Source organism: Haliaeetus albicilla, chromosome 14 (genome assembly GCF_947461875.1).
Source record: "Haliaeetus albicilla chromosome 14, bHalAlb1.1, whole genome shotgun sequence".
NCBI classification, from domain to species: domain Eukaryota; kingdom Metazoa; phylum Chordata; class Aves; order Accipitriformes; family Accipitridae; genus Haliaeetus; species Haliaeetus albicilla.
The window spans coordinates 16679747-16692695 of NC_091496.1; the positions used below are offsets into that span (position 1 = coordinate 16679747).

The 12949-nt window shown below is 44.5% G+C and overlaps 1 protein-coding gene across 9 annotated transcripts in view; it reads left to right on the forward strand.

Moving 5' to 3' along the window:
• Positions 1 to 10106: 10106 nt before the first annotated feature.
• Positions 10107 to 12949, forward strand: part of KIF21A (kinesin family member 21A) — a 93431-nt gene continuing 90588 nt past the window's right edge. For 6 of the 9 annotated variants that reach the window (XM_069801869.1, XM_069801870.1, XM_069801864.1 and 3 more), the window contains exon 1: positions 10108 to 10503. In XM_069801869.1, the coding sequence (XP_069657970.1) occupies positions 10460 to 10503 (44 nt within the window). In that variant the 5' untranslated portion in view covers positions 10108 to 10459. Of the gene's footprint in view, positions 10504 to 12949 lie in introns of all 9 variants that reach the window. The other 3 variants (XM_069801862.1, XM_069801865.1, XM_069801863.1) reach the window with 1 other exon arrangement.

Sequence of the window (12949 nt, forward strand, 5' to 3'; positions counted from 1 at the left end):
GTCATCGTCCGTAAGCCCAGAGATATATATGAGATCACGCAGTCCATTTCTGTGAGCGCTCACTGCCATTGCTCCTGGTCCTTTTTTCCCAGTGCTATTTGCAATTTCCCGGTGGTGAGGGATTTCTTACTTCCCTAAAAAGATTCTCTTGGATCTGTACATAGGTCACTGTCATTAAATTTATTCCTGAGATCCTCTACGTTCCCTTTACTTTTGTATTCTTCTCAATCACAGTCTGTGCTCCACCCTAAGTCATTCTTCCTGCATTCCCTGTTTCTGTTCTTTAGTTATGTGCTCTGTGGCTGTTATTTAGCCAGGGATACATATATATATATAATGAGTTATTTTAAGTCTTTTCCCTTCTATCAGTCTATCTTTCCCTTGTATAAGTCTATCAGCCATTACAGGTCTTCCTCATTCCTGTTATTTTTCTATAAACACCCTCAAATTTATCAATGCTTTTATTAGCAGAGACTCACAAGAATCTTTGCTGAGATCTTAGTTTTCCATGAAAAGCCAGACAATGAGATAATAACTTTAATAGTTATGAAAAGATCCAGAAGAATCTCCTAATACAGAATGACTCAGTGATAACAAGGGTAAATGAAATTCAGAGCACAAAGACAGAGGAGAAAATGGTCTTTCATTTTGCAGGGAAAAAAAATATATTTAATTATTACCATACAGGAAGAAGATGTTAGATGGTGGATAACAAATGTCAGCTCACTGCCTGTCAAGCAGACAAACGCAATCTCAGGATTTATTTGCAAAAGGACTGGGAAAAACAGAGAACATCCTTGTGCTAGGATAAGAATCCATGGTGCAGCCTAATCTTGAGTGCAGCTTCCAGTCCAGTCGCCTAATCTCAGGCACGAGGTAACTGAGCTGGAAGAGGTCCAGAGAAGGGCAGCAGAAGTGCTCAGAAGTGGTATGAGGAAGAATCAAATGGAGTTAGAGCCTTCAGCTGGAAAAATACAGCTGCAAAGTTGTGGCTAGTTTGCTGTCCACTTTCCTTTCACTGTCACCCCTGAAATCAAGGAATATCTGTTTTCATGCACTTTTTGGAGTGTGAACCCTTTTGGTGCTATCCCAGACAATTATCAAATTCATACTGTATTAGCAGAATCTTCTGTCTTCCTCTATCTATATTTTTCTGAGCCTCAGTGAAAGGTTTATTAAAGCCAGTTCCTTTCTGTTTTTTATAACTCCCTCCCAAGCCCACCATGCTGGTTGCTGGTCCCTTTGGTGAGAGCAGCACCACTTAGGACTTAACCCATCACAGCATTAAGAAACACCCTGCTGGGTCAGACCAACAGCCACAAATACTATTGCTGCCCAATGCCCGTGATGGCACTGGAGTAGCTGCCTGCGTGCTGGCCATCTGCCCTGATCAAGCCACAGGTTTTGAAGGCCCCAGCAGATCCTGTAAGGTCCCCCAAGCTCCCAGCACAAAGTTACCTGAGACAGGGCAGGCAGATCCAGATAGCAAAGTCTGAAGAGTGACAATAGGAGATGCTGTTCAGGGAGAGCACACGTATCTGGCCTCTTCCTCTGGTCCAGTCTCCTAAGATCACAGTCATTGGAACTGCCTGTTCCTTTTATTATCTGTTAATAGAGGCATTGTTCACAAATCTTGTCTAATCCCTTTTTTATGCCTGCTAATAGCCTACTTCTCCAACCTCCTGTGGCAATGAATTCTGGAAGTTCATTACCCGCTGTGCAAAGAACTGCTCTTTCATTTCAGGAGCAAACTATATCTATGCTCCCTGTCCATAAATGCAAATTTAAATAAGATTCAGCCTGTCACTGTTCTGAGTATTATCCTTTGGCCTAGGTGTTCCCAAGTGACACATACACAATGAGCAGTATGAAAATGACTTCAAATAAATAGTAAGGAAAACAATGCTCACTTTGTTGCATTTTTCCGGGGGAAGGTGAGGAATGGTTGTTTAGCCATGACTGCCACCTGGATAAGTGAACGCCTCTTCTCCACCTACATGTAGCCCAGCACAGACCTGGAAACACGTGTTTTCTCATGGGAAGGGGAGGTGAGGCTTGCAGCCTGCCACCGAGCTTGGCACAGCAGCCCTGGTTGCTGCCATGGTACAGCACATGGTACAGCAGTGGTCCTTCTGCAAATCTTGTGTGGGAACTCCCGCTTCTCACATCTCCTGCCTTGTTACATCACCGTTTCGACTACACTTTTTATTTCATGAGTCTGTGTGACAGTGCCAAGCCAGGCTGCACACACACACAGACTAAAGCAACTCATGCCATGCTTAATCTACAGCTGTCATACCTCAATTTATAAATTCCATGATGCTATCAAAATAAAGACTCTCAGTTTTGTCTTGCAAGACCTATTCTTTATCCGCCCAACCCTCTGTTATGCAGGTGACTCTCCACCCACTTGCTCTTCCTCAAGCTTTCATGTTGCCTGTGGCTTGTGGTCCCAGTATTGTTTAGGTAATTAGTCATGTCTTCACCCACCTTCCATCCTTATTTTTTTGTTATTACTATTTATTGTTTTCATTGCGGTAATGCCTAAGGATGCCAATTAGCAAATGGGACTTCATTGTAAAAAACTGTACAACAAGCTCTAACCCAAAGAACTCACCATCTGGGGCTTAGGCACACCGTGGCGAGTGAATACGTAGACAAGTGGGAGGAAGCCTGAGAGAACAACACAGGAGGACAAGGTGTTTACATAGAGTAATCATAAAACTGGTCATTGGTTAACCTCTACTAGTAGTCATTAGCAGGCTCTGCAGGGAAATGGAAAATTTCCTGGCCTCATTGGAACTGATTTAATCCATGTATTTTACCAGAGATGGAGAACTTAAAATTTGTTTCATCTGGAATATGCTAAGGTTTTGATGCTTGTTGTTTAAATATGTAAACTCATTTTTTTCTGTCTTATCTAGGGAAGATTGGAAAGGCTGCCCAGAGGAGGCTGCCTGCGACTGCTAATGCTATGCTCACCATATAAATACAGGACACCTATTGGTCAGTATCTTCCACAAGGCTGAACCAAAAATTGAAAGCATGGTGGTGATGGGGTAAGGGTGAAGGACAGAGGAAGGAAAAGGATACTATTGGGAAGGACATTGTGAAAAATCTATCATGTTGGGTAACTGTACCCTTAAGGCAAAATTTGTGTTGTGCAACTGTGACACATTCAAGTCTGAACAGCTGGCTCTGGTGAGAGGCAGAAGAAATGAATTTCCCGTGCAGCTTTTGTATTAATAATTCATCTCATTAAGGTGTGGTCTAATAGTGTTTGCACAGGAGTTAGTCCTAATACTGATTCTGACAACCATTTCTTCTACAGGCATCTGTGATTCTCATGTCCTTCTTGCCTCAATTTCCCCATATGAGAAAGGGGAAGAGCTGTACTTGTTTTGGTTTAGATCTGTAAAACAGCTGGCCTACTACTCTGTTCCTTTGGAGATATTTTGTAGTCTTTTGCAATAGCATGAAAAAAGTGTAACATTCAGTCATCCTGATCTAGTAGCATTTTGGGTTAATTTCAAGGCATTAGTGAATCAGGCCAAAGGATCAGATTTAGAAGCACAGGTTTCTGACCCACGGGATGGACTCCCTTGCAAAAAACCGCAGGACCTGGCAACACCTCAGGAGATGTTTAATAACCCAAAGCCACTATAAGGTCTTGTCCTGCTAAGACTTGTGTTACTTTCTTCTTCATACTGTGCTAGATTTGAATAGTGTTATCATAAATGACTAAATTACATTATTGTAAAGGCTGCTTTCTCATCTTTCCCCCCCCTCATTATTTATATTCTTCCTGTAATACCTGAAGGGACTTCCAGTTGCCAGGGTGAATTTGCAAGATTTTACTGCAAAACAGCTGATCGCAACTTTCAGATAACCAACAAATTCTTAAAACACAGTGACATAAAAGGCATGTTCATACTTAGTGTATATCCACTGATTTGAGTCACGAGTCTGTTAAGGTCACGTAGGGGAGGTTTTCCCCGGAGATGTGTTTTAGACCTGTCCTCTTTCTTGTGTTTTCTTCTAGTCTTAGTGCGGATCTAATGTATATGTGCACTACATGGGATATAATGCAGCATGTATATTTAGATCAAAATATTTATCCTGACATAATCATCTTAGTGTAGACAGCAGTTATAGTAGTACAAACTACAGCAGTCCTTAGGCCCAGAAGAAATATAAATAAGTGTATGGGTATAAGCACATTTTTATCATATAACACAAACACTCTGAGCTGCCAGGAGCAGAGGAAAACTGTACTGCTTTGTTAACGGTGATATAGTTAACACAGTACAATTTTTATGTGTAAAAAGCATTAGTACCTAAAGAAAATATTTCTTTCTTCATCAAGCGTAGTGGTGTACCTAGCAGCTCTATTCCCATTGAATCCTCTGCTCAGCTCCAGATATGATCCCTTAATCATGTGCTTCTTTCCATTATATTTTCTCCTTTACAGTTCATTCATTTTCTGGAAGGTGAATGGAAAAAAATCATCTCCTTTCTTCTCGCTTTGTAGGTTCCTGATGCTGCTTTTTCTCTTGTGCTGACCAGCTCCAGAAACAACCCTGCAGAACCGTTGCTTGGCTTTGACTCCAGAGATCCCTCTTCCTTCTGTACCTTGTCCTTTCTGGTTTCTCTATCATCTTCTCTTCACAGTCATCTGTACTAAACTAGCCTGTTTCCTTTCCTTATCTGTTGTTATTCTGATTATACAAAATATCATCTTGCACTCCTTTCTTCCTTCTCAACTTTGAATTTACCTTCCCCCATCCTGACACGAGCCAAGTGATAATTTTCCTTCAGCAGCCTGCTTGCTTTTCCACAGTTATTGGAAGCAAAGGCTCCCCTGTTGTACTTTTTAGCCTGCCAGTTTAGAGTGGCTTAACACTTTTCTTTCCTCATTGTTATTTAATCAAAAGTCTCAGTGAGTGATGGGAAGAAAATGGAAAGCATTTTAAGTGTCTTTTATAAGCTTGACTGCTTTCCAAGACCTGCAGTTTGAAATGAGAAGCCAGTCAGAGAAGAAAAAAACTACTTCTAGAAAGTCCTTAAAAATCAAGATATAACAGTTTTTACAAGTTTATTTTAGTTTGTAGTGAAGATCTTCCTAAAGATGACTATGGAAAAGCCTAAGCCCAAGGCATCAAACAGAAAATGCAAACAGAAGTTTCACTTTGCCAAGTAGAAACCTGGAAGCACTGTATACATTAATGTTGAAGACTTTAGTGTTTATTAGATAAAATGGAGTGATTATTGCTGATGAGCGAATGTTGCTGACTTAATTTCCATCAGCAACAGCTTATGAACCCCAGATCCATAGGAGTCCAGTTACCCTTCCTGTGTCAGAAGATACTGGAATACAAGGAGTTATTGGGTCACAGAATTCATAGAATTATGACAAACCTGGACAAGGAAAAAGCTATAGAGAAAATCTGTGATCACTTGTATGAGGCAAAATCCCTACATTTTTCAAACTATCATATGAATGAATATGATAAAAATTTTGCTTATTAGAATGTATCTACTATATCATATTTGCATATACATTTAGGCTTCATGGTGTGTCATTCCAAAATCACTGAATAAATTGTGGCTTGTATGTGGCTAAAAAGAGTTTATTTCATATATACATTCAAGAAAACAATACTCACTAATGAGATGATATACTAGCTGTTTATTTCATGTGTGTGAATTTGATAAAACAGCATGAACTATGTATGTAATGAGCTTTAATGACCTTTAGAACAAGGCATCAATACGGTTCTTCCATAGTGCTTGAACATTTCATGTTCCACTGTCTGTATCTAGAAGAATATCTGTCTTCCATAATGTTGGGCTGAGCGTTTAACTTGACAAAACCTACTGATTTTGCTTGAAGCCTTCTACCAGTCATGGTGCAACTGGTCTAATTGATACAGATTAATCAGAAATTAGTGATACCATATTTTATTGCCTGCCTCAGTGAAACAGTGTCACCTCCACTACTCAGCAGAAAAGAGCACTAGAGACCATCATAACTGTATAATGAATGTCAGGCTGTTACCTGATAAGGTTTTGTACAGTGAAATCTTAAATAGAAGATCATTATCAAACCATTATGGGATAGATCTTGATGGTTATGAATTGTCTCAATGTCAATATCTTCTAACACTGATCTGTTATTTCCATCAACAGAATCTCTTCTCTGAACTAAATTATATTTTCAGCAGGTTGAAGAAACAGGCAACCTTAGCATGGCCCTAACTAACAAGTTGAAACTTTGATTAAATTGGCTTATTTAGCACTGTAAATTATCACAGGTAAAAAATTTGAAGTAAGGGCTTTACTATTTTAAGTGGTCTATTTTAATTAGGTCATTTCAAAACCAACTGGTACAGCATAGGCACAGCCTAAACAACTTCTCTGCAAAGATACATAGGTCAAAACTCAGGGCTCTAACTCCTGAGTGGAGTCCGCTTGACTAACTCAGGTTGTGTACAGCTTAGTGATTTTATGCAGCTTCTGATGCTTAAAGGAACTCCATGGGCAGCTTCACCACCTGTGCAGGGTGTGCATGTTCATGTGTGTCAGTCAGAGCCCTCACCCTTCCAAAGGCAGGTCTTTGGTTGGTTGCCCCCGGTGGATGAACCTCATGGTGCTGAGTCATATGGCAGGAGAATGGAGGAGGTGAAAGCGTAACAGCCATCCCCCGGATGGCAGCCAGGGAGAGATGTTCCCTGCAGTCCTCCTCTAAAAGCACCGAGCAGGGACCAGAGCTGTGAACTCCCTTCCTGCTCCCCAGCCTTGCAGTTTGTCCCCTGTCTGGGAACCTCTGCAGCTGATCAGGGGGTGACCAGGGGTGGTTGGTACCCGTCGTGTTGGAGTCACAGGAGAGACGGGGTGCTCTACTGCAGGTCCGACCTGTAGGCATGTTGACTGAGGAGCATGAGGAGATGGGAACTTCTGGGAAACCTCGTTCATTAGCTGTGAGATTGGACGAATCTGTAAATGTTACCATACAGCTTTATTAAAGATAAACAAGATATTGGCAGTATGGCTACGTACTTGGACAATGAAAGAAAGGGAGTGATTGTGACCTTATTTATTCAAGTTAATCCTTCAACGAGATGAATGGGATGCTGGAGACAGAGGTCATCCACATTATAAGAAATGAAAAGCAGGAGAATTGATTTAAGTTTCCTGGGGCAGCCAAGTTAACAGTACAGCAGACTGCTTGTTTACATTGGATGAATTTGGAAAAACCAAAATGAAACAGTTTATTTTAACAAAAGGATTTTATGCTTTCTGGAAATGGGGAACACAAAGAAAAATTTGCCATTAAAGAAGTAGGACCTATGTCTTTTTCCTGTTTTACATCTGAATGGTCACAAATTGGGCAATTTGCATGAAACATGGCAAGAAGCTAAATGTAACTTGCTATATCAATTTCAGAGGAGTCTGGCATTGGAGTGAAATATTTAAGATAGAAAATATGTGTGTAATACTGTAGGATTGAAATAACGATAAATTAGAAGATAATAGTTTTACTATAGCACCAAAATTTATGACCTCCTGTTTAATCCCAATGTGGATAACAAATCTTTGTCATTAAGGTCTGAAACCTGTAAATACCAACACATCTGTATACATAACCTTAAGCTCAGGAGGACTTCTGCCAGACTTTTTAATCTGTTAACTTTATTTTCCATGTGGAAGAGAGAGGGCTGGATGTGGTCAGGCTGAGGCAATTGTCTAAGGGCACATGAGGGCCAGGAAAGAAATGGCCCTGGCAAGATCTAGAATATGATCCTGGGTCTGAGCAGCTGGGACTGAGAAAGTTGCAGGCAGCTCCTGCGGCTGCTACTCCCCGCTGGGTTTCTAGCACAGCTCACATGGTGAACTGGAGGCACTGACTTAGCAGGTTTTTATACGCACGCTCAGGGTGATGTGGATGAGCTCTGCTGTACTGGGGCCTACCCAGCAAAAGATGCTGCATGAAACAAACGCAGGCGGATGCTGCCAAGGTACAAATCTGGCTTGAGTGTGTTTGTTACATTAGCCTTGTAGCTGTGTCAGCTGAAAAAATGCATCCGATACTGTTGGATAAGAAAGTATCCAAGTTACTAAAGCTATTACTGCAAAAATGTAGCGGCCTTTGCCTTTTCCATATTTACTTAAGCTTTACTGTTAGCTTGATTTGTAAACCTGGTGTAAATTATAACCTAATTATGCCATAGGATTCCACTTGCTGTGGATGGGCTGCAGGTATTTTTAAATAGCTCGGTACGAAACAGGCAGATGTATGACAGTCACAAATGTTTAGTCCCCACTAGCTGGAAACACCCTGAACTATGAGCCTTCTATCACTTTCATTCTGAGGCTGTTTCATATGAATGCCAACAGAATTCACCTGCAGGAGCTTTTTCTTTATCTGCTATCTTGCCCATTCTATAATATATTGTGAAAAAAGAGGAGAAGCAAAGCATCTGACCTATGGCATTAAATAAAGAAGAGTGAGCCAGGAAGCCCAGGGAAACATAGGCTTTGTTCTGCCTGTACCAGATTCTCTCGGTGACTTCAGACTGACCTATCTGTACCTCCGTTTTTCTGCCTTTCAGATAAATATTATCTCAGTATACCTCAGCAATGTGCTATGTAGCTTAAGTCCCCCATACTTTCAGATGCTGTTGGAGGTTTGTATGGTGGTGCTGTGTAATTCAGAAGAAAGCAGAAGACCATCATTTTGTATGGCAGCTTCCAGGTGGGCCATTTTCCAGAAACAATCCAGTTTCTAAATGAATGGAGAAAAATAGAAAAGGTAGAGAACATAACTACGAGAAACACGCAGAGTAACAATAATACAGTTGATTTCTTCTGAGAAGGAGGGACTTGTCTTTTGAGAGAGCCGGGGACACGGCTAGAGGCCCCATCCTGGCGGCAGACCTCACCTGCCCATCTCTGACAGAGGCTGGGGCCTGGGCGTGAACAGCCTTCACTATCAGAAGCGAAACAACTTGAACTGCAAGGTTTTTAGCATATCATTACAAATTCAAACCCGGGCCTATTCTGATGGAAAATCTTCCTTAGGAATGTGAATTGTTTTGGGCAAAATAACCAGGCTTGTTTCCTGGCAGGGATGCTATTTGCATCAGAAATTAATGTCATCCGCCCACTCAGTTTCCAACTAAAAACCAGGCATTTCATTAGCGAAGTGAGAACAGCGATGCCTGGCTGGAGCAGCTAGGGCAAACAAATCTGCTGAGTAGGGCCAGAAAAATGGGAGAGCTGTGTGCTCCCGCAGGCACGAGAGTCGTGACGGCCGCACAGGGCCAGGGGAGGAACGAGGAGGAAGGAGGACATTGCGCTCCCGCTCAGGAGAGGGAAATAGGTGGAAGAGCAAAAAACCAGCCCTGACAGGGGGTTAAGCTCCTCTTTCCAAGCAGGGAGGCCTCGAAACCTGCGTGCAGAGCTGTGCACGTTGACAGCATGAGTGGAGAACCGGGGTGGGGGGGGATGACCCGTGCGTGTGGAGCACTGCATGCAGGCAAGTGCCATACACGTGTACGTGTGGGGGAAGAGGCACGCGTGAGCCGGGCGCCACACGGATGGCGTCGTGTGCGCCCACAGCTGCCAGCGGGTGGGCGCGCGTGGGGCTGCAGGCGAGTGCACGCGCAAGGAGAACTGCGCACGGAGCGTCAGCGCTTGCACGCGTGTGTGGAAAGGCGCATGCGAGGAGGCGGGCGTGCAAGAGATGCGCGTGCGAAGGGCTGCGTGTGAGGAGCGTGTGTCCAAAAAACAGCGGGGGTGTGTGTGCGGAGGGGCAGGTGTGTGAGGGGCAGGTGTGTGTGTGTGGAGAGGAGGGGTGTCTGTGTGTGTGTGTGTGGAGGGGAGGGGTGTCTGTGTGTGTGTGGAGAGGAGGGGGGTGTGTGCGTGTGTGTGTGGAGACCTGTGCCGGGGGCCGTGCGCCCGTGCGTGAGGAGAGGCCCGTGAGGCGGCCGCCCTGCCCGCGCCGGCGCCGGCGGCGGCGGTGGCGGTAGCGGCGGCGGCGGCTGCCCGGGGCGGGGCCTGCTGACGCATTGCGGCTGGAGCGGGCGCGGGGCGGCCGCCGGGTCGGAGGAGCCGGACCCCGGAGGGGCGGGGGGGCCGGTGCCCGGGGCCCGTCCCTCCGCCCGCCGGCGGGCTGACTGACAGGGCTCCCCGCCCAGGGACTGGAAGGGCCGGAGCGGGGCGGGGAGGAGGCGGAGGAGGAGCGGCGCGAACCGCCCCGCGCTGCCGCGGCTCCTACCTATTCATTCAGGCACCTAAAATGGCTGGAGAGAGGAGGTGGCGGAGCAGGAGGAGGCGGTGGTGAGGGGGGAGCCGCAGCGGTGCCCCCACCTCCTCCCCGGCGGGCGCCTCCTCGGCCCGGCAGCGCCCCCCGCTCCCGGCGAGGTTCGCGGCCGCCCCTCGCCTGCTCCCCGGCACCATGTCGGCCGGCCAGGACGAGAGCTCGGTGCGGGTGGCGGTCAGGTAAGCGGCGGCGCCGCCCCTCCCGCGGGGCCCGGGGGCCGGGCGGCGGGGGGGCGGGGGGGAGCGCTCCCCGCGGGCCCTCACGCCGCGGGTGACGGCGGCCGGCCGTGCCCGTGAGCCCCGTGTCGTGGGCCCGCCGCGCGGAGCGGCCGCGGGCGGTGCGGGGGAGCGGGGCGTGCGAGCTCCCCGCCCGCGGGAAGCGGCATCGCTGCACGGGGACGGCAGCGAGGGACATCTTCCCCGCGGAAAGAGCGGATCACCTCGGCTCCTGCTGAGCCTCTTTTTCCTCGCAGCGGTTGGAAATAGCCGAAGGCAGGGTGGGGGGAAACCCCGAACCCAACATTCCGAGGTCTTTCCCGGTCGTTTCTCTCCAATTCTCAGCAGTGACCCTAAAAATATTCCACCCAATTATAGCCCGGTGCTGCAAGTGCTTACTCATGGGAGTAAAGCAGCCCCTAGACTGTAGCGATGCTGTTTGCATCACGGAGATTTGCGAGAGTGGATCCTGGCAGACTGGTATTTTTAGAAGGATAAAGGCTTTTATCCCACGGAGGCTGTGTCTGACCTTACATACCGGGAGGGATGGACTTCCATGAGGCTGCTCGCAGTAAATAGGAATAGGTATATGTAGAAGTCGTAATGGGAGTGGAGCTTAAATCGTTTTAAAACATCAGCTAATTCAAATTACTTTTTTATCAGAGATGAAAATCAAATCTGTTGTTCATCAGTGAACTCTTGGCTCTTCTTGGTTTTCTACGTGAAGATATTATTTTATTGTTTGAAGAACTTCCAGATTAGCCCACGGATGTCTTTATATAATTCAAACATGAGGAAAAAAATTATATATGCGCGTGTATATATATATATATATGCGTATATATATCTATATGCATGTCAATATTTGAGTTTTGATTGTGATGCTCAATGACGATTTATTAATTTCCTTTAAAGAAGTTGCTTTATATTATCTGCTGACATACTTGGATTATTATGCTACAAGAAAGCAGACTTTAGGGGAAGGTCTGTATCTACCAGTGGGTCCTTGGAACCACTACATACATCTCACCTTGGTAGATAATTCAAGAGTTGTGCAGGAAGACAAAGAGGGTGGATCGTTTTTTCTCTGAAGGGCGTAGGAATAAGCGATGTTACTGCATGCTGTTGTTGGTATGTGCGTGTGGGGGGAATGGTTCAATAACATTTTCAGTAAACAGAGAAACACCGCCCCTGCATGATAACATGGGGTGTATGCTGCAGTTGTTCATTAAAGTCTGCTTGCCGATTGCAGTAACGTTTTCTACGGGGAGAGATGCTTTTGTGAGTGTTGTTATCTGTTGAAGCATTTTTCACTTGAAGTACAGGGAGGTATTATTCCAAAGCATAATTAGGCTGTATTTTTAAAAAGAAAAATATGAGATAGGTGTGATCCTAAAAATAGGGTGTGTTACAGGTTTACAGACTGCTCTGTCATTTGAAAAAAATATTAAATATGTTCTGAGCCAAACAAAATAGTGATGTAGAAGTTCATTTACAAATACAGAGGTTTGTTGCAGCTAGGAATTAAATAAAACCTACCGGTGCAAATATGTTTATAGTTGTAGGTGTGTGATAAATAGATTAGAAACAATATATGGCAAAGAATTTGCAAAAGTGAATTAAAATCACCGAGCAGTAGCTCTTGAAAACAAACCCCTAATGTTACAAGGCATATGTCTGTACTATAATTGTCTAACGTCTTATGTCTGAGTGCAGTTCACTAGTAATGAAGAACTGCATCTTTCTTCCTTTTGGCAGATTAACTATTCATGTACAAGATTTCTTCCTCTCTGCTTAGCAATCATGAACAAAAGCATGCACAATTTTTTTTTTTTCCCACCAGTAGCTCTTTGTAGATGGTTTTCTATTATTTCTGGTTGTGTATTTTGCACAGTCCTATAATTCAACTGGTCTTGCAACTCTCTGTGTATCAGCACCATGCTGTACCGTGCATTATGAATATTACATTCTGTTTCCTTGTTGGTTTTGTTCTTCAGTTCTTTTTGGGAACTTGAGCTTAGTTCAGTGATGATCTCCACTGTTCTGATGAATTAGTCCTTGTTTTTGTATGTATGTTTCCTGAACAAGGCTTGCTCTACAGCAGTCCCAGCTTTTAGTTTGCAACCCCCGTGGTAGTAATTGAAGTAAGATACTGCAAAGGCACGTTGCACTGAACTTACTGCCAAGCTGAATTTGCTTAAACTTTAAACATAGATTATAGAATAGACATCACTGAAATTGTTTAGCAAATTGTTTTTCCAGACCCTAGTTATCTCACTTAATTGTATACAACAGGATTCAAAAATACTTCATTCTTTCCAATTAGCACCACCTTTAAGCTATCATCTTGTATGCTAATTGCTCCCCATTTTCTTCAGTGTAATAATGGGTTTGTGAATGGTGAGCTAAA